The 25,998-nt window shown below is 46.6% G+C and overlaps 1 protein-coding gene across 1 annotated transcript; it reads right to left on the bottom strand.

Annotated features, from left to right (window-relative positions):
* On the bottom strand, positions 1 to 21,473 carry ACP6 (acid phosphatase 6, lysophosphatidic). The gene is made up of 10 exons (XM_052637583.1): positions 21,148 to 21,473; positions 13,043 to 13,171; positions 12,792 to 12,922; positions 11,913 to 11,992; positions 7,768 to 7,855; positions 6,279 to 6,411; positions 5,224 to 5,324; positions 2,275 to 2,370; positions 840 to 1,005; positions 1 to 190 (listed from the first exon to the last, which is right to left on the bottom strand). The coding sequence occupies exons 1-10, from the start codon at positions 21,364 to 21,366 to the stop codon at positions 47 to 49; spliced, it is 1,287 nt and encodes a 428-aa protein (XP_052493543.1). The 5' UTR covers positions 21,367 to 21,473; the 3' UTR covers positions 1 to 46.
* Between the last annotated feature and the right edge of the window lie 4,525 nt (positions 21,474 to 25,998).

Raw genomic sequence — 25,998 nt, 5'->3', positions numbered from 1 at the left:
AGGCGTTTTATTTTAAAAATCCAGACATCTTACTTGTACAAACCAATCACTCTCCATTTCCAAGTCCCATCATCTGTGCTTCAGAGCAGAGCATGTGGTATTTTTCTGGGTTTAAGGTATAAACTGATATGGTGTTCAAGAACTGGTCCAGTGGACAGAGCCGGTCAGAGCAACCTTTTGGCACTTGCTCCTGTGGAAAAGACGTAACTCAGCAGGGGCACTGGGGACCCTGTCTGGCTGTTTTCAGCTGTGTCCAGAGTTCTGAAAGGCTTTGACCCAATCAGATGTGTATGTACACATGTATCAGCCAAGAACCCCTCATTAATCAGTCAGCTTTCAGATTAAAGGCACTATGCCCTGCTCATTAAAAGTCACTCAATAACTGTTGGTTGAACTGACTGGAAGACACATTGATGTTATACCCCTGGGAAGGCTAAAGGTCTAACCTTAGGGAGTGTTCAGCCTCTGCCCTGGACAGCAGCCTGCTGCAGTGGCCACGGCACCAGAGGTGCTGACAGTACACATCACCTCCCAAAGACCTCATCAGTAACTTTCAAAACAGGCCTCGCAGTCAGGAGTTACATCCTGGGAGAGACCCTCAGGAGAAGAGAAGGGTGGTCCTGTTGTTAGAAGGGTTCTGTGGCAGAACCGGGACATGGTTCCAGCCCCAGCCTGCCACTACGGACCCAGTTCTGCCTTATCCCTGGGCCACAGCCATGAGAGGATCCAGAGAGCTCGTGTACCAGTGGAGACTCCCTGGGCCCAAGCAGGCGACTTGGTGCGAAACCAGGTGGGCCGCATGGCCCAGCCACCTCCCAGCCACACCCCAGAGGTCTTACCTTCCCTCGGTAATAGAGCTGCACAAACCACTCCTTAGACTCCCGGTGCTGGTAGAGTTCCAAGGTCAGGTCCACAGCAAATGGGGGCCATTTGTGATCAAAAATTCCCAGGGTCATTAAGAGAGGCATGAGGGTCACATCGTGAGCTGCATAGAGATACAGCTTGCTGCAAGAAGAAAATAGTTCTCCATAGTTCTTCACCGCAGGACGCTGGAGGCCAGGATATCACCTGCCTCCTTTGAGTGGGGAAACCAGGTGACATCTAGAAATCAGTTGAGCCTGGTATAAATCTCCTTTGAGGGACTTTCCTGGTAGCCCAGTGGTTAAGAATCCACCTTGCAGTGCAGGGGACATGGGTTTGATCCCTGGTCCAGGAAGTAAGATCTCACATGCTATGGAGCAACTAAGCCCAAGTGCCACAACTACTGGAGCCTGCGTCCTGCAATGAAGACCCAGCACAACCAAATAAATAAATGTGAGGGAAAAAATCAAAAAACCCCTTTGGCGTAGATGGGCTTCCCTGGTGACTCAAACAGTGAAAAATCTGGCTGCGATGCAGGAGACCCAGGTTAGATCCCTGGGTTGGGAAGTTTCCTCTGGAGACGGGAATGGCTACTCACTCCAGTATTCTTGACTGGAGAATTCCACGCACAGAGGAACCTGGTGGGATACAGTCCATGGGGCTGCAAAGTGTTTTCTCCAATATCAGGGGGCTTACAAACCACCTGGGAGTCTTGTTAAAAGGCAGACTCTGATTCAGTGGGTCAGGCTACGGTGGAAAATCAAACAATCTCAGGTGATGGTGAAGCTGTTTATCTGCAGACCACACTTTGTTTACCAAGTGCCTTGGACACACAGTCCAAATCCATGGTCCCTAACCTGGAGTTCCAGGCACCCCAAAAGTGGCTATGGAGGTTCACAAGCCACTTCCAACATTTTTAAATGCCCAGTAGAATTCCTTTCTTCCAATATACTCAGTGAAGGTGTTTAAACAATCTATTAAGCAACTATCATTGTTTGGAGCTATTTTAATACCAAATCAGTTCAGTTCAGTTCAGTCGCTCAGTCGTGTCTGACTCTTTGCGACCCCATGGACTGCAGCACACCAGACCTCCCTGTCCATCCTCCCAGAGTTGTGACGTCCTAATTACTTATTCCATTGGATGCATGTTCAATTAGTTTTAAAAAATGGAAAAATTAATTTAGGGTTCTTTTCTACTAAAACGAAAATTTAGAAACATGGTAGGACAGATGTGTCAGGAAGAAAGGTAGAAATGTCGTGAATGTCTCTGGGACACATGGCCTCGAACATCTACTTTCAGTTACCGACAGCCTGGTTCTCACCCTCCTAGAACCTGGGTTCCCTTCCTGTAGCCAGAGCCCCACCACCACCACCCTCCTCCGTCACGCCAAGCCAAGCTCCTTGGCCAAGTACCTGGTCTTGCTGGGCGGAGTGGCAGGGTCCACGACTTTCAGCAGGTTGCTCTCCAGGATGTGGAGGAATGGGCCAACTGCCATCTGAAGGCCCTCCCTGTGGTGAGTAAATGGTACTGAAGTACCCAGTGGGCACTGGGCACACAAGGGATGCAGGCTGCTTCTGCCCTCTGGAACCTCATGAGCCCAGTCCGAGAGCTGAGAAAAGACAGGGAATGCAAGAAGGACAGAGACAGGCAGTAAGGGCAGAAGCAGCACTGCCTTAAGTCCGAGGGCTCTCTGTGTGCCAAGACTGTAAACAGCAGCAGGGTACAGACCTGGTACGAACATGGCTGAGATGGGAGGGGTGAGGGGATGGCAACCAGGATAAGCAATAGAGAACGAGGCCAAAACTGGGAAGGACAGGGTGTAATGAATTCCTGGAATTCCAGAAGGGCCTTAGAAGAGCGATCTGAAGGGAAATCGCCTGAACTACACTTCCTATGTGTCAGCTCCCCTTCTTTGGCGTTGAGACCATAAGGACTTTTCTTAATTTATTTAACAAGTCCAGCACTAGAGCCCTCGGGTTGGCACTGGGGCTCTACTACTTTCATTCTCAGGATGGGCACCTCATGATCACAGGTGGTTACCTCAACTCAAAGCATATTTGAGAAGTAACAAACAAAGCAGGAACATGGGGGCTAGTAAGCAGCAAAAAGGCTTGGTTTGGATGACTCTCACTTTTTATCCAAGAGAAGAAAAATCTTTCCCAGAATCCCCAGAACCCAATCACTGACAAAAAGAGTTGCCATGACTGGCTTAGACCAATCCTTATTCATGGTGACTGGCCACTTTCACAAATCAAGGAAAGTTGAAGCAATAGCTGAAGAGTAGGCAACCAATGGAGAAGGCAATGGCACCCCACTCCAGCACTCTTGCCTGGAAAATCCCATGGATGGAGGAGCCTGGTGGGCTGCAGTCCATGGGGTCGCACAGAGTCAGACACGACTGAGCGACTTCCCTTTCACTTTTCACTTTCATGCATTGGAGAAGGAAATGGCAACCCACTCCAGTGTTCTTGCCTGGAGAATCCCAGGGACAGGGGAGCCTGGTGGGCTGCCATCTATGGGGTCGCATAGAGTCGGACACGACTGAAGCGACTTAGCAGCAGCAGCAGCAGCAGGCAATCAATACTATAAGCAGCATATACTTTCCAAAGAATTCGTGCAGGCCAAGGCAAGTTGTATGGCATTATGAACTAGAACCATTTGTTCCTGAAGAAACATCAGTTTTAAGAAATCAGGGCTAATGGAAAAGAAAGTGGACTGGACCCAGATCTTGTTTAAAATGCAGGAGAAAGCAAACAATAGCTGTGGGCCAATTCCAACTCAGCAGCCCATTTTTGTAACTCGTTCCACCAGAACACAGTTGTGCCCATTTGTTTATGTATCATCTAAGGCTGCTTTCATGCTCCACAGGCCAAGACAAATAGACACAACAGATAATGCACGGCCTGCAAAGCCTAATATATTTATTAAATATGTGTGTATGGACTGTCCTGGTGGCACAGTGGACAAGAATCCACCTGCCAAGGCAGGGGACATGAGTTGAATACCTAGTCCAGGAAGATTCCACATGCTGCAGAGCAGCTGAGCCTGTTTGTCACAACTACTGAGCCTGGTGCGGCAGTCACTGAAGCCCGTGTGTCTAGAGCCCGTGCTCTGCAACAGGAGAAGCCATCGCAGTGAGAAGCCCGTGCACAACCAGAGAGCAAGCCCCGCTGCAACTAGAGAGCACCTGAGCACACAGCGGCGAGCAGCGCAGCCAGGACAGATACATGCGAGCATGTGCTGGTGGAAGGGAAGGAACAGTGGGGCCACTTCAGGAAAAGATGAGGGAAGGTGGTCAGTCACAGGAGTGGCAGCGAGCTGAGAGGGTGTGGCTGGAACCTTCCAGGAGCCTGAGGCAAGTGCAAAATGGATGCACTGACTGAGCGGAAGAAAAGCAGGCAGAGGCTCCTATTGTGCAAGATCAAGCAAATTCTTGAAACGTTAGCGGCTTTTTCCTCCCACTTCTCTTCCTCAGGACTTCCCCTCTATACTCCCCTCTCTTACCAAGTCATCTATTCTGAGTACAAGCTGAATGCTCTGAACCAACCATTAAAAAGTGCTTTTTATATTTGGGAAGAGAGATACCCTCCATTCTGAGAGTCGGGAAATAGGCCTTCTATAAAGAGAGCCCTAAATACCAGTAAAACAGAGAAAATACAGGATTGGTGTCCAGAAGATCTGGGTTCAAGTCCTGCCTCCACCTCTTGCTAGCTGAGCCTAGGCAAGGTGGCCCACATCTCTCGGGCCCCGTTTCCCCATCTCTAAAGCCAGGACTTGGACTTGTCAGGGATAATGACATCAACCTCATGGCAAGAACAGGAAAATGATTTATAAACTGTAATATGATTAATAAAATGAGCAATAATTATTCTTCCTTCATTCTCCCAATGTTTTGAAACTTAAAGCAAAGGAAAAAGTCAGTGATTAAGAGAAACTCAATCAAGGGACTTCCCTGCTGGTCCAGTGGCTAAGAGTCCATGCTCCCTTATGCAGGGGGCCCAGGTTTGATCCCTGGTCAGGGAACTAGATCCCACATGCTGCCACTAAGACCTGGCATGGCCAAATAAATATATAAAAATAAAATAAATACTTTAAAAAGAGAGAGAGAAACTTGGTCGAGTGGCAGCTCCCAGTTTTGTGTAACAGTGAACGAAAACACTACGTCACCAGTCCCCGCTCCAGAAATGGAAGGACCCAGGGCCGAGTCTATTCAGAAGGCCAGCAGAATGGGGTGATTTCAGCCTCTGCACACAGAGACACCAGCTGACAGGTGTGAGCAGGCCTGACGAGTCCCCTTCCCCACACTCTGGGAGGCCTGACCAAGCGTGACTGTATGCCGGCAGCTGAAGAGGCCCCCTCACCTGTCTTCCCACTGCAGGATGTACATGGCCGTGTCCACAGCTCTCTGCTCAATCATCCATGCAAACCTCTTCAGCGTGGGGCAGCTCGGGAGGTTGTGCACCTGAAAGGGCCATGGGTACAGTTATAGAAAGAAATGCTCATCCAATGGGCCTGGCGGCCGATCCGCTTCCATGGAGTCCAAGGGGACTGTCTTCTCTGAGAGAGAGACTGGCTCAAAACTCTATGTCCCCAAGGCCTGTCAGAAGCTATTCCTCCAGATCTGAAGGCCCAGAGAAAAATTGTTTTTTCCTCTCTTTCTGATGCTCATCTACTCCAAAGTAAAAAACATTTGTGTTCTTTTAAGCTAAATAAATAAATAAATAAATAAAAGGCAAGGAATTAATAAATTTTTACTCGGCCTTCATCATCCCCAAAATGATTTCTAAAAAGTATGCCATATAAATACTTTATCAACTCTTTTGTTTTATAACCTTAAACCTATTTTACACATAAGCATAAGGTGCATTTCTGCCTTCAAGGCACACTGTCATCTTCACAAGAGAAGGAAGGAGGATCCAGACTGTACAGCCTTTGGGTGTCTGACTTCTGAATCTGGAGCAGCATTTCCCATTGTGTGGCCATCAGTATTTATTAGGAAAAAAAAGATTTTAGGGCCAAGCTTGAGAAGAACAGAATTAAAGATTATAGGCTGACGTGCATACAGACTCCCCAAAAAGTGACACAATAAAGAGGCATTCCAAACTTTTTAGACCACAATCCCTCCCTACTCACCACCCACCCCAGCCCTGCCTGCCCACATTATACACACTTGCGTCATGGGTATTCTAGTGACTATGCTTCAAGAAACTCTGGTAAAGAGTTAAAATGTCTACACTCCTAATCTGGTGGAGTCCACCCTGCCCCCCAGTTCCCAGGTCCATTCTGCCAGCAAGTGCTTTCACAGCTGCCTCCAAGCCAGGAGGCCTCCACCCGCTTCTAACTCAGGAGCCAGCCCACCAAGCCTTGCCCAGGCTCCCCCGACCCTCCCAGAGCTCGAGAGGGACAGCCAGCCTACCTGCTCAGCAGCCATGTTGTCCAGTAGGACGAGGAAGTCCACTTCATCACTACTGGCAATGCCCATCCCTTCCTTCACTTTCTTCAAATCCTCTGAGATCCCTGGCTGCAAAGAAGCAGCCTGCCTCCGGCCTCTGCCGAAAAATAAAAAAGTTATCCCTTATATTTCTGTATACTGTATGGTTATTAAGTTTACAAAATATATTTCATTCATCATTTAGGATCTTATTTAACTTTCAACAACTCATTGGGGTTAGCTAGTATAATTGTCATTTTAAAGATAGGTAAACTCTACAAAATCCAAAATCACTGCAGATGGTGATTGCAACCATGAAATTAAGATGTTTACTCCTTGGAAGGAAAGTTATGACCAACTTAGACAGCATATTGAAAAGCAGAGACATTACTGTGTCAGGTCCGTCTAGTCAAGGCTATGGCTTTTCCAGTGGTCATGTATGGATGTGAGAGTTGGACTGTGAAGAAAACTGAGCACCAAAGAATTGATGCTTTTGAACTGTGGTGTTGGAGAAGACTCTTGAGAGTCCCTTGGACTGCAAGGAGAGCCAACCAGTCCATCCTAAAGGAGATCAGTTCTGGGTGTTCACTGGTAGGACTGATGTTTAAGCTGAAACTCCAATACTTTGGATACCTGATGCAAAGAGCTGACTCATTTGAAAAGACTCTGATGCTGGGAAAGATTGAGGGCAGGAGGAGAAGGGGACAACAGAGGATGAGATGGTTGGTATCACCAACTCAATGGACATGGGTTTGGGTGAACTCCGGGAGCTGGTGATGGACAGCGAGGCCTGGCGTGCTGTGGTTCATGGGGTCGCAGAGTCGGACAGGACTGAGTGACTGAACTGCACTGAAACTCTACTAGGCCAACTGACTTAGTACATACCTGGGCTAGAGTAATCGATTTTCCAAATCCCATTCCAGCATTCCCTTCTATTATACCCAAAACAATGCACGCATGGCCAGGTCTGCTTGAAAACACGTCTACTTCTTCTGGGGAACAACACACTCTACATATTTTAAGTGCAGTCTCAAAATACCTGAAACCTGAATAGTGCCATCAGCTCCAAACCAATCTATCCTACACAGCAGCACATTGTGTCTTCTTTGGCGTGCCCATCCAGATTTGCAGTTAATGACTGGCTTACTCATCTTTTCCATAAGTTTCTTCAGTTACCCCATCTGAGAGCCCAGGACTGAATACAAAGGACAATGCTTGGTAAATGGTGAAGCCCCACGCGTGGCTGTATACACCATCTCTCAGCCCAGCATGTAGCTCTCCCTGGATGTCCTGTACCTTCACCATGAGCCTGTCCTGTGAGCAACAGCTGCCTCCCATCCTAGACAGGTGATGTCAGACCCAAGTAATGCCATCTCTCCCATCCATTATCCACTGGCACAGCCAGTCTGCTGGCAGAGGTGGTACAATGCTGCCTGTACCCCCACCCTAAGGAACACGAGTCAGAGGCAGTTACCTGGTTCTTTTCCGCAGGTTCCAGCAGTATTGGTAGTTGGGGTACAAGACTTCCGAGCTTGCTTCGTCTGTGTGGATGACAATGGGTCCTGGAAGGAAGGTGGGAAGCATAGGCGGGAAGAGGCTTCAGCTTGTTCTTCCCAGCAGCTCCACCCACTTCTTCTCTTTGTATACACAGATGGAGCTACTCCCAGAGGCCTTCATCCAGGTTACTCCTTAAGGACAGTGAATGTCCTGGCTTTGCCAATAGGAGCTCCCCTGGGGTCTGAGAAAGCACACAGCAGCCCGGTTCTGTCGAGCACAACCTCTCCTGCTGGGCTACCTGTATCCTGGAGAAGGCACAGACCTGATCAGACTGGCACATCCATGCTCAGTCGTGACCCTTTGCAACCCTATGTACTGTAGCCTGCCAGGCTCCTCTGTCCATGGGATCTTCTAGGCAACAATACTGGAGTGGGTAGCTATTTCCTACTCCAGGCACATCTATGATGCATTCCAAAAAAAAAAGCCTGCCTCAAGATACTACCAGCACTCGGAGATGCTAACAAATGGGCCATCCCTTACTTTAGCAGAACAAGGTGATTTTCTTGCTTTGCAAAGTCCAACCCTATAAGCCAATATGGGCTTTCCAGGTGGCACTTGTGGTAAAGAACCTTCCTGCCAATGCAGAAGTAAGACACGGGTTCAATTCCTGGGATGGGAAGATCCCCTGGAGGAGGGCATGGCAACCCACTCCAGTATTCCTGCCTGGAAAATCCCATGGACAGAGGACCCTGGCAGGCTACAGTTTATACAGTCACAAAGAGTCGGACACGACTGAAGCAACTTAGCATGCATGCATGCCTGCATACACCAATATGGTGACTTATGAAACAATCTGAGAAAGGTGCCCACAAGGTCACAAATCCTCTGAGACCCCATGGCCTTGCCCAAAAGGAAAGCCAGGCTTCTAGATGCACTAGCAGGAACCAAAGATTAGACTACAGACAGTGTTTCTTACACACCTCACAGCAGCTTGCTCCTGCTCAGAGTTGACAGGTACCCTTGTCTCCTGTCAATGCCCAAGGGAGGTGCTTTAACACCTTTCCATGCTTTGCTCTGCACCAGCGTCCTGTTCTACACAGCTCAAGCCTCTTCTTCTCTGATGGCAGAGGAGCTTTATGGAATTCACTGAGGTCAATCTGTGGAATGATTGCTGTATTATGTGGTCAGTCACTCGGTTTTATCCAACTCTTTGCAGCCCCATGGACTATAGCCCACCAAGTCCTCGGCCCATGGAATTTTCCAGGCATGAATACTAAGTATGTTGCCATTTCCTAATCCAGGTGATCTTCCCAACCCAGGTATCAAACCTACATCTCTTGCATCTCCTGCATTGGCAGGCAGATTCTTTAGTGCCACCTGGGAAGCCCTCAGGTGAATCCAGACCCCAAAGACCTACCATTCCCAAACAAATTACTGATAGTCAAAACCTCAGGATTAAAGAGCAGCCTACTGTGACTTGAGCACAATACCAGAAGTCACACACACTTGGCTGGTCTGGACAGGAGGAGAAAATCAGACTGTGTCATGAGTTTAGCCCTGAATCTACAACCAACCAGCAGGATGACTTTGGGAAGTCACTTCTCTTCTTTGGGGCTCACATGTAAATCGAAGGGGTGAGACTAGTATCAGCAATTTCCAATTGTTTCTAAAGCAGTGGGAGCTTTTTTCTCCCACTATGAAATAAGGTAATAAAAGAAAAGGGGTTGAGGGCTTCCAGGTAGGGGTCTGAAGCACAATGTACTTGCATGCCCCATTCCCACTCCTTTTCTGTAGATCCTGACCCCTCTGAAGAATCCTGGAGTTCTGCAGAACACATCGTAAAACAGACCTCATGATCAGAGGCCCTCTCCAGATACCCAAGTCTTCTGAGAAGCAAGATGGCACAACAGTGAAAAGTATGGACTGGGAACTCAGACTGCCAGAATTTGAATCCCAGCTCCTCCATTTACTAGCTTTGTGTACCTCAGACAGTCCTTTATCCTTTGCCTTAGTTTTCTTATCTGTAAAATAAAGATGCTACCTACTTCACAGGGTCATCACAAGAATTAAGTCAGTATCTGCAAAGCTCTTAGAACCATGTTTGATGTACAGTGAGTCCTTTAAATGTGAGAATAATAGTAACTATGATTTAAGCCTCTACTTAACACATGGTAATTCCTACCTGGTACCTGCCATGACTGTCTGGATAACAGACCTTCAGTTTACGATAAATAAGGTATATTTGAGCTGGCACTCAGATATGTGTTGAAGGAATGAATGACCAAATGATATAGAGCAACACCCTCCAGCCCTTCCCCACCATTCTGATTCTCTGGAGCTTACTCAAAACCTTCTTGGACTTCGCTAGGATTTTACTCTTGAAACAATATCCCAAAGTTGAACCACTCCCACCAGTGTTAGCACCTTGTGGGGTTCTTTGGTCTATCCAAATCCCATGATAATGGCCAAGGCAAGGAAGTAGGCAGGTCACAAGTCAAGTTGGAGTGTGAGGCTGAGTCCAGCGCAGGGAGCGGCTACCCAGGCAGCCACACCAGCAGTTGGTGATGATACCACTTCCTTCCTCGCAGGAAACCTGGGGCAGCCTGAGTCTGAGGCCCACCTGTAGATCAGGCTGCTACCAAAAAACACCCTTTCTACATTACTTATACTTTAGGTGGTTCTGGGGATAGGACATTTGCCTTTCAGAAGCTGAGCAAGTGAACAGTTTTCAGAAGGCCATGCACCATAGACTATTCCTAAGCTCAGGGGCTCCCAAAAGGTAAGGAGCAGGCCATCCTGTTTGCTCTGTTACTCAGGCTGTTTGTGTTCAGCCAATGTCAGCCAGATTTAGCAGCCATACCCAAACCAGCTTCTCAGAAGACTTGGGTATCTGGAGAGGGCCTCTGATCATGAGGTCTGTTTTACGATGTGTTCTGCAGAACTCCAGGATTCTTCAGAGGGGTCAGGATCTACAGAAAAGGAGTGGGAATGGGGCATGCAAGTACATTGTGCTTCAGACCCCTACCTGGAAGCCCTCAACCCCTTTTCTTTTATTACCTTATTTCATAGTGGGAGAAAAAAGCTCCCACTGCTTTAGAAACAATTGGAAATTGCTGATACTAGTCTCACCCCTTCGATTTACATGTGAGCCCCAAAGAAGAGAAGTGACTTCCCAAAGTCATCCTGCTGGTTGGTTGTAGATTCAGGGCTAAACTCATGACACAGTCTGATTTTCTCCTCCTGTCCAGACCAGCCAAGTGTGTGTGACTTCTGGAAGCTCCTTTGGTCTGGAGGTTCTGTATCCTACACATTTTTTAAAAGCCTGATGGAAATTTTACCTCAATTTGAGATACTGCTAAAGAAGCTAAACAAAGTAACAAGAACTTTTGCCTTATGGCATCATTTGAGTATTTTAATATTGGCGAGGTCATGATGATCTGAAACTCAGACCAGTAATTAAGTGTAAATTTGAATCGATTAAAATTCATGACAAAATGCAGCTTCACTTGATAGTCAAAAGCCCTCAAATACATGAGATCCATAAGGGAAAATAATAAACGTAGTCCTTGAGGGTGGAAAGTTGCAGAACCCACTAGTGTGATCATTCACTGGCTGAATATGTCAAAACCCAAACTCAACAGACTTCCTTAATTGGGAAAGGCCATATGGGAAGCTGTTAACACCACCTGGGTTATGCTGTGGATTATCACCAAGACCAGGGCCGTGGCAGCAGGCCTGGGTCCCAGTGAAGAGTTCCTCTTACTCTCTTTCCTCTCTCCAGCAGTGTCTCAACTAAACAAAAAGCCCCAAGTATTGTTTGAAAAACTCTAGCTGCAGCTACCTTACGCAGCTTGTGTAGACACTTGAGAGAAAAAGTCAGGAGCCAGGGGTGCATCGGAGCAGCTGACATGTCGGTGTAGGTGTGAGGTCAGGCTGGCAGGTGCAGCGGCAGGCCAGACAGGGAGGGGCCCGCCACACAGCTGGTACACCAGAGAGGCCCCAGGAGCAGGAGGAGAGAGACCCAGGTGGGGACAGACATCAAGAAAGAGAGAGCGGGGCTTTGGAAGCAAGACGAAAAGGCACCTCAGGGACAGGGCTGACTTGTAGACCCTGAACTCGAACCTTCTTTTTGACGCTGGAAAAGTCCAGCCAGCAAACAGCGGGTAGACTCCAAGTTCCGATAGATGTTAGTAGAACGGATGCTGGAAACAAAACAAAAACATAGAGAAACTCATAGAAGGAAGATTTACATGGGCCCACTACCTTATTCCACAGAGCACTCATAGGCTTTCTAAACTACATAAAGGGAGCTACTACAGTGTTAGTCACTCAGTCGTGCCTGATTCTTTGCGACTCCATGGACTATAGCGTGCCAGGCTCCTCTGTCCATCGAATTCTCCAGGCAAGAATACTGGAGTGGGTAGCCATTCCCTTCTCCAGGGGATCTTCCCAATTCAGGGATCGAACCTGGTCTCCTGCACGGCAGGCAGATTCTTTACCATCTGAGCCACCAGGAAAGCCCCAAAAGGGGGCTAGAGGGCTGGGAAATACCCTTTCTCTCTCTGTGGGATGGCTGTCCAAGGGACCTGAGGGCCAGTGAACATGACCTCCAGGGACCACTTGTTCTCCAAATCCTATCATATTAGGGTAACTGTCCCCAGACTGCCTACGAGGTTCTAGCAAGGGAACACAGCTTCTTGTATACCCTCGATCGAAGAACGGTTCTCCTCTCTCAGGGAAGGTCATCCTCTGGACTGAGCACGCAGCATCAGGAGGGATACATGTGGAGCAGTGAGAGAGGAAGGGGACACCAGCCAAGCTAGCCAGATGAGCCAAATCAACCCTGCAGATCAATGGAGTGACAGGCTGCAGCCAGATCACTCTCGTATCTCCCACCTAGACTACCTCGGATGAGAGTGGGAACCACACAGAGGGTCAGGACAGGTTTTCTCACACTTAAGACCTGACACTGGGTGTATATTCCTTTCTCAAGTGACTCACAAGACCTCCAGTGGGTTGAAGTTTGGCGAAAGAAAGGGGATGTCCTCCACGTAGTTCTTCCTCAGCCTCTCCCCGAGGGCAAACATCTGCTCCATGCCCACCTTGGTCAGCTGTCCAGCAAACATGCCCCCCTGAGGCGTGGGAGGGGAGAGAAGAATGAAGAAATCTCACAGCCTGCTAAAGAACCCCAGCCCAGGGCAGACCATCACAGCTCTGCAAAGCGCTTCAGGGAGCAGGAAAGCATCGCTCACCTTCAGCGTGGTCTCACGGTACTGAGAGTCGAAAGAAGAGTGTGGTTTCGGGCCACCAGCAAGATTGGTGACTGTATAATCAAGCTGAGTTTGCGGTGGAACCTCCAATAGCTGGGGCTTCCACTCTACCTGCGGTGAGCACAAAAAAACAACACATTGCTTAAAAGGTTCTGGAAACTTAAGAGTGTTAACATCTGGCAGCACGTAGCTAGAATCACACTGATGCTATAAGAGCAACCTTCCCAAGAAGGATGGGAAGAAGGAAAGAAACTTCAACTCTAGCTCCAATTAAGGGAAGAAATGACTGCAATTTATTATTCCAGGTATCATCCTCAGCCCAGGTCCTGTAATTGCCACACTAGTACTCACTGTTGAGGGTCTATTCTGGCACCAAGCCCAGACTGAAGTAAAGGGTAGAAGTGGCCAGAGGGCCTGGCACCTAATACTTGGTGAATGAATGAATGAATATAATACAATCTCAGTGACCATATATTTGTAAGATTTTTTAAGGAATCAATCTGCAGGGTTTTGTGGCCCCTTGTTAAAGACTCTACTTAATGCCCCTTCAACTACTACATATATCTCTTCCTTTCATCCAATTTCTCAAACAAGTAGCTGCCCTCTAAGAAACCTTCACTTTTTACCATCTTCCTTTACTCCCCAGATTCTGACTCCTGCCCCAACTGTACTGGTTTTCAAAACTTAACAAGTAGTTATAGGCCTCATAGCTCCAACAGCCCACAAAATTCTTACACTCATTGAGTCGGATGTGATGACTCAATTTTAAAAATAAATCTTTCCTTCTAATTCCATATGCCAGCTCCTCTTCTCAACTTCTTATGACTCTCAAGGCTACCCCAATTCTAATCCCTAGAACTCAAACCTGACTCTTCCCATTGCTCCCCCATTTCCACCCCAAACCCTGTGGATCACTGGCTAGAAAAAAAATGTCACTTCCGCTGGTCCTTCTTTTATCTTATTATTAGAGTATAAATCCTTATTGTTGTTGTTTTTAGATGCTCTGTCGTGTCCAACTCTTTTGCAACACCATGGACTATAGCCTGTTAGGCTCCTCTGTCCATGGGATTTGCTAGGCAAGAATACTGAAGTGGGTTGTCATTGTCTTCTCCAGGGGATCTTCCTGACCCAAGGATTGAACCCTTCTTTCCTGCATTGGAACTACTGAGCTACCAGGGAAGCTTCATAAAACCTTATTACTAATACATGAAAAGATGCTCAACATTGCTCATTATTAGAGAAATGCAAATAAAAACTACAATGAAGTATCATTTCATACCAGTCAGAATGGCCATCATCAAAAAAAAAAAAAATCTACAAACAGTAAATGCTGGAGAGGATGTGGAGAAAAGCGAACCCTCCTGCACTGCTGGTGGGAATGTAAACTGATACAGCCATTACGGAAAACAGTATGGAGATTCCTTAAAAAACCAGGAATAAATCTACCATGTGACCTAGCAATCCCGCAACTGGGCATATACCCTGAGAAAACCACAATTCTAAAAGATACACGTACCTCAATATTTACAATAGCCATTGTAAAGAGCAGCAATACTTACAATAGCCAGGACATGTAAACAACCTCGATGTCCATCAACAGATGATTAAAGAAGTTGTGGTGCATTTATACAATGGAATATTACTCAGCCATAAAAAGGCCTGGAGTTTCTCTAGCTGAAGCAGGAGAGGGAACTCAGCCCCAGTCACTCAGCATCCCTGTAGCCCACAGGCTCTACAGAATGGTTTGAAGGCTAGCAGAGAGATCACAACTGAATTGGAAAGACTCAACACAGAAAAAGCCAATTTCAAGATGTCTGTAGGAGAGCCAGTGAGCGCCTAAGGGCTCATCTAAGGCAGTCATGTATGGATGTGAGAGTTGGACTGTGAAGAAGGCTGAGTGCTGAAGAATTGATGCTTTTGAACTGTGGTGTTGGAGAAGACTCTTGAGAGTCCCTTGGACTGCAAGGAAATCCAACCAGTCCATTCTGAAGGAGATCAGCCCTCGGATTTCTTTGGAGGGAATGATACTGAAGCTGAAACTCCAGTACTTTGGCCACCTCATGCGAAGAGTTGACTCACTGGAAAAGACTCTGATGTTGGGAGGGATTGGGGGCAGGAGGAGAAGGGGACGACCGAGGATGAGATGGCTGGATGGTATCACTGACTCGATGGACATGAGTCTGAGTGAACTCCGGAAGTTGGTGACAGACAGGGAGGCCTGGCGTGCTGCGATTCATGGGGTCGCAAAGAGCTGGACATGACTGAGCGACTGAACTGAACTGAACGGAAAGGCAGTCAGAACAGAAGGGAATTCAAGAGAACAGAATTCAAGACATTGCGTCAATCCTGGCAAGGAAGTAGATAAAAGCTTTTTCTTCTTCTTCTTCTTTTTTTTTTTGGAGGCTATATTGGTAGGTGAACAAGAAAGAATAAAGAAAAAAATTACTTTGATTTGGAGTCTGGGTGCGTGAAGTGGTAAGGGGTGATGGAGGTACTTCTTGACTAAAACTGAGGCCAAGACAGAAGAATAGTTAACAAACTGAGTTCAGTTTTGTATAATTTAAGTTTGAGATATCTCCTCTGAGTTTCCAGCATTCCCAGCATATTCCCATAACGAGTCCGTTTTGTCTCTCTTCTTCATCACACTGTAAACTCGTTTCTTTTTCATAGTTGAGACTGAATTATCCATCCATGTAAGTCCAGTGTCTGAGCACAGGTCCTGACACCCGGTCCATAAGGCCTGCTCAGCCACACTAAAAAGTCTTCTCCTGTTAGGTGTATCCACCAACAGAGGACCTCTGGTTTTCCTAGGAGATGACTCCTGAGGGCTAGGTCACGTCAAGTCTAAAATACACGTTTTCAGACTTTCAAGAATGGATGATACATCAGTTCCATACACAGTGACCATCCCACATACATACTGTCATTCTTGCTCCTGTTTTTCAGTCCAGAGTCAGTAGCAAAGAGTAACTTTATAATTTTATTTATTTATACTCCATTTTCAAGAACTAACTTGAAGTAGGTGGTAGCAATACCTAAAATATAACAACATAACCTATTTATTTATTTATTTTTTGGCTGCACCACGAGGCTTGTGGGACCTTAGTTCCCTGACCAGGGATTGAACCTGTGCCCTCAGTGGTGAAAGCATGGAATCCTAACCTCTGGACTGACGGAATTCCCAAGATAACCAATTCAAAGTCGAAAAGAAACAAAAGCAAGTGAGTAGAGTGACCCAAAAAAATGGATAAAGCAAAAGTTTCTCAAAAAACATTAATACATGCTGTGAAGATCTATATACTTATTGCAGGTGGGCCAAAAGATTCAGCACTAAGCTTTCTGGCTTTTATGCAAAAGGAGAAACCTGATCAGCTAGACAAGCTTAAAGATAAAAGCAAGCCAACTGTACAGGAGAAGCACACCATTTCTCAAGTGAACAGACAAATTCCTCCCAAGGGTCCTCATAAAGAGGATAGAGTAATATAATGAACATCTTTTCAGCAGTCACAGCAATGAGTTTTCTGGGATTGTTTCTTATTGTTCCCTCGACACGGAATGATAGCATCTCACCAAAGCACATTTCCATGAAGACAATACTATACAGGGATTGATATGTTACATTCCAGGGAAAAGGGGGAAAAAAATCTACATAAAAGTAAACAGAAACTTCCAGGTGTAGTTTTCAGAATAAACTAATGATTTGAAAGCTTACACACTGCACACTACTATAGCTGGAAAAATTTTTTTAAGTTACTGATGCCTGAGCCCCACATGGGTTAATCACATCCAAATCTCCCAGGGATGGGGCCTCAGTTTTTTAAATGCTACTCAGTCAAATGGCAACCCACTCCAGTGTTCTTGCCTGGAGAATCCCAGGGACAGGGGAGCCTGGTGGGCTGCCGTCTATGGGGTCGCACAGAGTTGGACACGACTGAAGCAACTTAGCAGCAACAGCAGCAGCAGTCTAGATAATTATAAGCTTCACCAGAGAAGCTTTTATCATGACTGGATGCTCTGAGTCAATTAAATCAGAATCTCTGGGAGAGAGACCTAGGCTTCAGTATCTTTTAAAGTTCCCCCCAGTTGAATCCAATGTCCCACCAAGATTAAGAACCACCACTGCACAGGAATTAATGGACTGACTGCACATCCTTTATGTAATGCTTCCTGAAAACCACTTATCTTAGCTGAGCTTTGAATAAGTGTTAATCGACAATGATACTGACATCATCCTTCCCAGCCCACCTGACATTATTCTTCCTGGCTCATTTACACTATAGAATAAATATGGACTCTAATGTCTTCATACAGAGAAGGCAACAGCAACCCACTCCAGTACTCTTGCCTGGAAACTCCCATAGACGCAGGAGCCTGGTGGGCTGCAGTCCATGGGGTCACACAGAGTTGGACACGACTAGTGACTTCACTTTCACTTTTCACTTTCATGCATTGGAGAAGGAAATGGCAGCCCACTCCAGCGTTCTTGCCTGGAGAATCCCAGGTACGGAGGAGCCTGGTAGGCTGCTGTCTATGGGGTCACACAGAGTCGGACACGAATGAAGTGACTTAGTAGCAATGTCTTCATGAACTGTGGAGTCTGAATGCATTGGACTTTATTTTCTAAAAACTGGAGTCTTCCTGGGTTGGGGGCTATCTTGCCATGAAACAGAGAGAAGCTGACAAAATTCCAAAAGTAGGGTCAAATTTATCTTTGGATCTAATCCAACAATCAGAAAAAATGACCAATCAAGTTCTAGAGTTTTATTTCCAGAGCACAGATACAATACTTTTAGGAAGACAGGTTAATTTATCAGTCATTCAATCATAAAAAAAAAAAAAAACTCAACAAAACATCTAGTTTTAAACAATGATATTTTCTAAGGATTTGTAAGATAATGAATGCATTGACTTGTCACGTGTTTATCTATAAACCAGTCAGAAGTCTGGAAATATCTACCAAAGGCAATTTTAGTTTTTTGGTTTTTTTTTAATTTTAGTTTTAGAACTGCTTCCTGACTCTAATTAATAGTAGAATCAAGAAGACTAGAAAATCCCATTAACAGCCTCTATCCTACTGGAGCTTGGAAACAAAATCCTGATAGAATAGCCAGAAACAAGTCACAGGAGGCTGATGACACCTGCTCATAGACTAAGTTGAACAAAAGTTGGTTATACCCCTTGCTTTTATGCACAAGACTTTATACAGAATAACTAAAGGCGTTCAGTGCATCTACATAAAATCTGAAAATGAGAGGAGGCCTGAGTGGTAATGTGCCTTATTTAATTGCAAAATGAGACCAAGGATTCAAATGCACCATATTTTGTGGCCACAAAAACAGAAGATGAATGAAGCCGGCATTCTACCTTAGCTACAACTGCCCCTTCCAACATAAGGCAAAGATACCCATCACACACCCAGTGGCTCAGGAGAAAGCCCTGATGCTGCTGCTGTTGCTGCTGCTGCTGCTAAGTCGCTTCAGTTGTATCCGACTCTGTGCAACCCAATAGACGGCAGCCCATCAGGCTCCCCAGTCCCTGGGATTCTCCAGGCAAGAACATTGGAGTGGGTTGCCATTTTCGTCTCCAATGCATGAAAGTGAAAAGTGAAAGTGAAGTCGCTCAGTCGTGTCCAGTTCTTAGCAACCCCATGGACTGCAGCCTACCAAGCTCCTCCATCCATGGGATTTTCCAGGCAAGAGTACTGGAGTGGGGTGCCATTGCCTTCTCTGGAGAAAGCCCTAAAAGAATCTAAATCTTTTTCTGGTTCCTTCAGGGAACACATATACTGTCTGAAAGAGGTCCAGGCCTACACATTCAAACTTTTATTCTTGGGCTCCAAAATCACTGCAGATAGTGACTGCAGCCATGAAATCAAAAGACGCTTTCTCCTCAGAAGAAAAGCTATGACCAACCTAGCTGCTGCTGCTGCTGCTGTCACTTCAGTCGTGTCTGACTCTGTGCAACCCCATAGACGGCAGCCCACCAGGCTCCCCCGTCCCTGGGATTCTCCAGACAAGAAGACTGGAGTGGGTTGCCATTGCCTTCTCCAACCAACCTAGCTAGACTGCATATTAAAAAGCAGATACATTACTTTGCCAGCAAAGGTCCGTCTAGTCAAAGCTATGAGTTTCCCCAGTAGTCGTGTATGAATGTGAGAGTTCGACCATAAAGAAGGTTGAGTACCAAAGAACTGATGCTCTTCAACTGTGGTGTTGGAGAAGACTCTGCAGAGTACCTTGGACTGCAAGGAGATCAAACCAGTCAATCTTAAAGGAAATCAATCCTGAGTATTCATCGGAAGGACTCATACTGAAGCTCCAATACTTTGGCCACCTGATGCAAAGAGCCAACTCATTAGAAAAGACCCTGATGCTGGGAAAATTTGAAAGCAAGAGGAGAAGGGGATGACAGAGGATAAGAAGGTTGGATGGCATCACCAACTCAATGGACATGAGTCTGAGCAAGCTCTAGGAGATAGTAAAGGACAGGAAAGCCTCATGTGCCGCAGTCCATGGGGTCACAAAGAGCTGGACACGACTGAGCGACTGAACAATTCTGTACCAAGAATAAATGGAGAAGAAAGGGGAGTACACAAGAGATGGGCTATGTACAAAACTACAAGGAAAATTTAGTGACCTAACAATAAAAAGGCAAAGTAAGAGACTGAGAAAAGATCCAAATATTTGAATAAGGAAAGAAAGAGAAGGAAAGGAGTGAAGTTCAGGTTCCAGATAGAATGTGGAATGGCCATATAGAAAGGCTAACTAGAAACTTGATAACAGAATTTAAGTGCCTACAAAGATTTATTATGTGGGAAGTGCTTTGAGGTTTGATTTCACATGTGGCCAGCTTTAAAAACTGGGTTTTCAGTTGTACACTGTGAGTTGTAGAACCCTGAGGGCTTCTTAAAAGCAACTGTCATGAGTATGCCTAATATTAGTTTGGACATCCTGCTGAACCTGCTCCAACATCAACCTGGAGAACCAGCAATGCAAAAGCACCCCACAGGCAAGCTTGCCACCTAGATGCCTGGGAATTCCAGGTTGCCTATTTATCTTCATTAGGAAGACAATTCTTTAATCACAGCCTGCCTGCTATAAAAGAGATCTTTACTGGGTCTCCCCAAGAATAAAATCCAGAAAGGGTAATCATCTTCAAAACCAGTTATTTCTACTTTAATCATAATTATCCTGAGCAAAACCAGGTGGATTTTAAGACTGGTCAATTTTGTTTTTTCCTACCTCAGATCCCTTCTACAGTAAGTTTAGGAACCCAGAATGAAAAAGGAGAGCCCCAAGATACAGCACGTGTTACCAAAAAAATCTTCAGGATCTCAAATGGTCTCCAGCAAACCCGGAGAAAGTTGAGGTAAAATCTGTTCCCAAAAGTGGTGTTGGTTTTGCTGTTTAGTCACGAAGTCTCCAACTCTTTTGCAATCCCATGGACTATATCCTGCCAGGCTCCTCTGTCCATGGGATTTTCCAGGCAAGAATACTGGAGTGGGTTGCCATTTCCTTCTGCCCGGATCTTCCCCACCCAGGGAACTGAATCCCTGTCTCCTGCATTGGCAGGAGCCACCACTGAGCCACCAGGGAGGTCCCTTCCCAAAGGCATTATTAACCTCTTGCCCACTGTGATCCCAATCTGGCTGGTTCCTGTCACAAAGGTCCCTGAAACACTTTGACAAACGTTAAAATGGTCAGAACTACATTACACCCTTGTACTCAAGTTCCCACAATATTCACTAGAAATATAGAGTTTCAGGCTCCCACATCTACTGAATCCGCATTTTAACAAGATTCCTAGGCAATTTATACGCACCTAGGGAAGCACACTACTATTAGCTGGGCTACAGCCATGGAAAGTTTCCGGGCTGCCCCACAATCCGGGTGTCCGAGGGGGCTGGGAGGGATTGGGAGTACATGATCAGCACCTTTGTTCACACTGTTTTCCCTTCGTCAGGACCCAGTCCGAATTCCCGCTCCGTGAGTATAATTCCAAAGGTGGTGTGCGTTGGGGCAAAGACCCTGGCCCGCCACTAGCTGGCCACACTGTTCTCGCTCCCCAACCGTGCTGGTCTCTCTCACCTGGTCCTCCTGCGGGAGCGGCTTGAGAGGGCTCCTCGCCCCGTGTCGAAACACGACTTGCACCATTTTCAACTCCAACAGGCTTCGGTCGACAGGATTCTGGTCGTCCGCTCCCCCAGGCTCGGCCAGGGCCACCCGCCGCTGGTAGAGGCAGTAGGTTAGCGAGGTCAGGACGCCCACGGGGGCCCACATGCGCAGCCTGAAGACCCGGGAGATCATGGTGGAAACCCCTCGGATGCCCTTCGGGGTGAGAGTGCAGAAAGCGAATACAAGTCCCCCGTGGGCGACGGGGCTCAGCAGCCTCCCTTAAGTTCCTGGGAACCGGAGGGTGCACACATCCAGCCGCCCAGGCTGCGACCGCTACGACTCCCAGCTTTGAAGGGGACCCAGAGTGGGCGCAGCGACTTCCCGGGAGTTTTAACCCGGGTCGGGGTTGGCCGCTCCTGCAGCAGACTGGGCGGGGATACCGGGAGCCGGGAGCTCAGCTCCTGATCTTTCGTCCTCTAGGGAACCTTAAACTTGTATTTCAAGTTCGGCCTTCAGCACTCTTGACGGGACAGAAACACGCCCTGAGTTCCTCCATGGCGGTAGCTCCATTAACAAAGACCGCTGAACTCCACTTTTTTATAAGAAAGCTGCCAGCCACTTTCTCACCTACCCAGAGACTTGCCCCAAGTGGACCCGCGCAAAGAAGCACGGGAAAACGAGTCCCGTGGTGAAGCCTGTCCGGGGACTCTGAGTTGCGAGAACTACAACTCCCACAAGGCTGCGCGCCGTGGGCTAGCTGGAGGTATTACCCCGCACTTCGCCGTGGGCCTAGCTTGGTAGGCTGTTGCTGCTGCTGCTGCTGCTGCTGCTACTGCTAAGTCGCTTCAGTCGTGTCCGACTCTGTGTGACCCCATAGACGGCAGCCCACCAGGCTCCCCCGTCCCTGGGATTCTCCAGATAAGAACACTGGAGTGGGGTGCCATTGCCTTCTCCATTCACCCCTAGAAACCCTATTTTGGCATCATTTCCTTTGGAATATTTCCCTGAGAACTCCGACTGTAAATTTCTCAGCGTTCGGGCCTAGCAGGTTGCAAGTCTCCGCGGCAGGGCTGCCAGTGTGTGGGAATGAATTGGCGAGTTTGCCAGGCTGATTGGGTAGGAGACATGAAGAGGAGTAGATAGAATTGGGTAATGTAGATCATCTGTTTGGAGTCTAGGGAGCATAGAAGACTTTCTTGAAGTTACTGAGTTAAGAGCCAAGACACCACTTACTGAATGATTACACTTGGCTACACGGTGGGTGGGGGCTTTATATTTAATCATTTGATATCCCACTTCTATGTTTAAAGAGGTTTAGATCATTCCAAATGTATAGAAGTTCAAGCCCATTGATGCATTACTTGTATCCAGAATATTTCTTGTGGAAAAATCCAGGCCTTGTCTGTAGATGTCCCAGTGAGTAAGTACCTTAACTAGCCTAAACCACCTGCTGGTCTGGTTTCTCATGAATATACTGAGGCTCCAGACTTCTGTTCCAGGTCTTTGAACAGGTCACATCTGTGTCCTCAAGGCAAAGGTCAAGTTGTGAGGAGAGACTTGAGTATATTGACACTAAAAAAAAAAAAAAAATTCAACTGAGTAAATTTGAAGATTCAATTGTCTTTATTCACCTACGCATGAATTGGGTAGCACCCCATCTAGCAACTAGAAGGGTGCTGGGAGGGGTTGTACAAAATGGAAGGTTTTTCATAGGGTGGAGCAAGAAAGTATTAACAAAAGAAAAGAAGGTAGTAATAAAAGAAAAAAAGGATTCCGCTACTGGGAAGAGGGAGGAGAAAGGAACTGGCAAGGGTTTTATCATGCAGATTGCCTCTTCTTCAGCTGGGGATGGGGGAGTTGATGGAGAGGGACCCTGTGACAGTTTAACTTACTGGTGCTTAACCAGAAAATTCCAGACCGGTCCATTAACATTACATTTCTAGGGAAGGTTAAAACTGCAATTTGACAGAGATACTAAATCTAGGTTTGGTACCATGGACTTTAGTACACGTGATGCTGAGCAGGGCCTTGTGGGATCCTGGGCCTGGAGGCCTTTTTGTCCCCCATTCCTTGTAGGCAAGACTCCAGCCTCCGTGACCTTCTCTGAGTTCCAAAGGACAAAACAGTTACTAATCAAAGGAGAAAGAGTAATGAAACCATCTGAGGCAAGATTAAAGGAACCAGTTGTTATTCAGTCACTAAGTCATATTTGACTCTTTGCAGCCCTGTGAACTGCAGCACTGCCAAGCTTCCCTGTCCTTCACCATCTTCCAGAGTTTGCTCAAATCATGTCCATTGAAACAGTGATGCCATCCGATCGTCTCGTCCACTGTTGCCCCCTTTTCCTCCTGCCCTCAATCTTTCCCAGCATCAGGGTCTTTTCCAATGAGTCTTCACATCAGGTTGGCAAAGTATAGGAATTTCAGCATCAGTCCTTCCAATGAATACTCAGGGTTGATTTCCTTTAGGATTGGCTGGTTTGATCTCCTTGCTGTCCTAGGGACAGGATTAGGAGATGAGCCACCTGAGACTCTGCACACACCCTAATCTTGTCAGCAACCCCACACTGTTAAAACTTAAAAGAAGAAAGATGAAAACTGTTACTGCCTTATCACATATCCTGCCTGACTATATAACCTCTCCCTACTCACCAGGGAGGGGGCACAGTTCTTAAGCCACACTTTCCTTCTCCTCCATAACTGTCTCTGTATTTGTCTGGTATTGGTGCACAGAGAGCCAAGATTTTGGCAACACACACAATAATGCCATCTGGGGCTTGTGGTTTTCTTTTTAACAACATCCAACCAGTTCTTTTATCATTCTAAATTCTATCATTGCGTCAAACTGGGTCAGATGTAAAGGCAACATACTTACGGAGTATGGCTCCTGACCTGAGTCTAAACTTCATCAGGCTAGAAAATTCTAAATGTCCTACCATTGGGAGGGGTCATTTTGGAACACTGCATGTTGTCACAGTTTTCTCCCTGGCCTAGCCCATGGACTCATTTCTCAGAGTCTTATTGTGTGTTCTGATATTATTAAAAACTGAACGCTGTTTTTCTAGGCTAAGTAAGCTATCAGGAGCACTAGAAAACACTGCTTCGGAAACTGAGTGATAAAATGTAACCTCAGTGGGGAAAAATGTTCTCAGCAGTTGAGCAAAAATGTGGTATGGCTTGAGTACAGAAGGGCCCTGGCATTTGAGCAGCTTCAGGAGTCCTGGTAGTTCTAGGATGTCAGAGCAGCTCCAGGGCAATGTAATGTTGGCATCTGGGTGCCATTCCCTTCTGCATAATGGACAGGTCAGCCTAGTCCACATGCTGTTCCCTGGCAGCCTCAGCACAGTCTTGTCAGGCATCATGAGCGGCATCTTTGACCTGGTGGAGCACATGCTGTCAGGACGCAAGTGTGTAGTTGACGTGGGGAGCAGTCTTAGCAGCAGAGCTTTGCCAGAAGCCAGAGAAAGTAAGGTTGAAAAAGTGATAGATTCCTTGAGGTCGTTTATTAATAAAAGCCCTGTTTGTCAGCACATGTGAGACAACACTAGGGGAATCCTATAAATATTTGGTGCGTTGTGTACAGAGGTCCTGGTCATGTTAATAAATTGCATTTTAAAAGAAAGGCTAGACTGAATAAGAGAGGAGTTTGGGAAAGAATGGATATAATGTACATGTATGGCTGAGTCCCTTTTCTGTCCACCTGAAACTATCATAACATTGTTAATCGGCTATGCTGCTGCTGCTACTGCTAAGTCACTTCAGTCGTGTCCAACTCTGTGCGACCCCAGAAATCCTGAAATCATGCTCTGGGACTGCAGAGTAGCAAGGGTTGGGAGTAGTAGGTGGTGGGGGCACTGAACAACTGATATTGTGACCTTGGCTTTACCATCATACAAGTGTGGCTTGGGAAATAAGCCCTCCTCCGCCCAAATTGTCCTCAGAGGGTTGGCTTTAATATTATGCCCAAACTCAGGTTGAATTACGAGATTGGGTAAGAAACAACCACATTCGCTGTTTTATCTCCAATAGTGAGCATTGTGCCTGACTCATAAGTACCCCACAAATACTTTTGGGATGAAATTATAGGTTATATCATAGGAATAGTGTTGAGGACATTGTTCATTACATCACTTATTGCTCCCTATATAAATCTCCTTTTGAGAACCTTGTTTTAGTGTTAACATTAGAACAAACAGCAAAACATATGAAGATTACTTTTCCTTTGTTTTTGCCTTGGCTGACAGGAAGCTTGGAGCTTAATTTTAAACTTGACCACAGCATATGTTTAGAATCTAATAGCTAGTATAACTGTGATCTTTTCCTCCAGGAAAATCACCCCAGATTAGTTCAGTTCAGTAGCTCAGTCAGGTCCGACTCTTTGTGACCCCATGGACTGCTGCATGCCAGGCTTCCCTGGCCGTCACCAACTCCTGGGGCTTACTCAAACTCATGTCCATCGAGTCAGTGATGCCATCCAACCATCTCATCCTCTGTCGGCCCTTTCTCCTCCTGCCTTCACTCTTTCCCAGCATCAGAGTCTTTTCTAGTGAGTCAATTCTTTGCATCAGGTGGCTAAAGTATTGGAGTTTCAGCTTCAGCATCAGTCCTTCCAATGAATATTCAGGACTGCTTTCCTTTAGGATGGACTGGTTGGATCGCCGTCCAAGGGACTCTCAAGAGTCTTCTCCAACACCACACTTCAAAAGCATCAATTCTTACAGTGCTCAGCTTCCTCTGGATTGGAAGGGGGCAAAACTGGAGAAAGGTCAGTAAGGGTGCTGCAGGACTCCAGGTGTGAAAGTGAAGTTTAAGACAGAGAGTTAAC

The sequence above is a fragment of the Budorcas taxicolor genome, chromosome 3 (assembly GCF_023091745.1).
Source record: "Budorcas taxicolor isolate Tak-1 chromosome 3, Takin1.1, whole genome shotgun sequence".
NCBI lineage: Eukaryota > Metazoa > Chordata > Mammalia > Artiodactyla > Bovidae > Budorcas > Budorcas taxicolor.
This window is presented reverse-complemented; position numbering and strand designations above follow the sequence as displayed.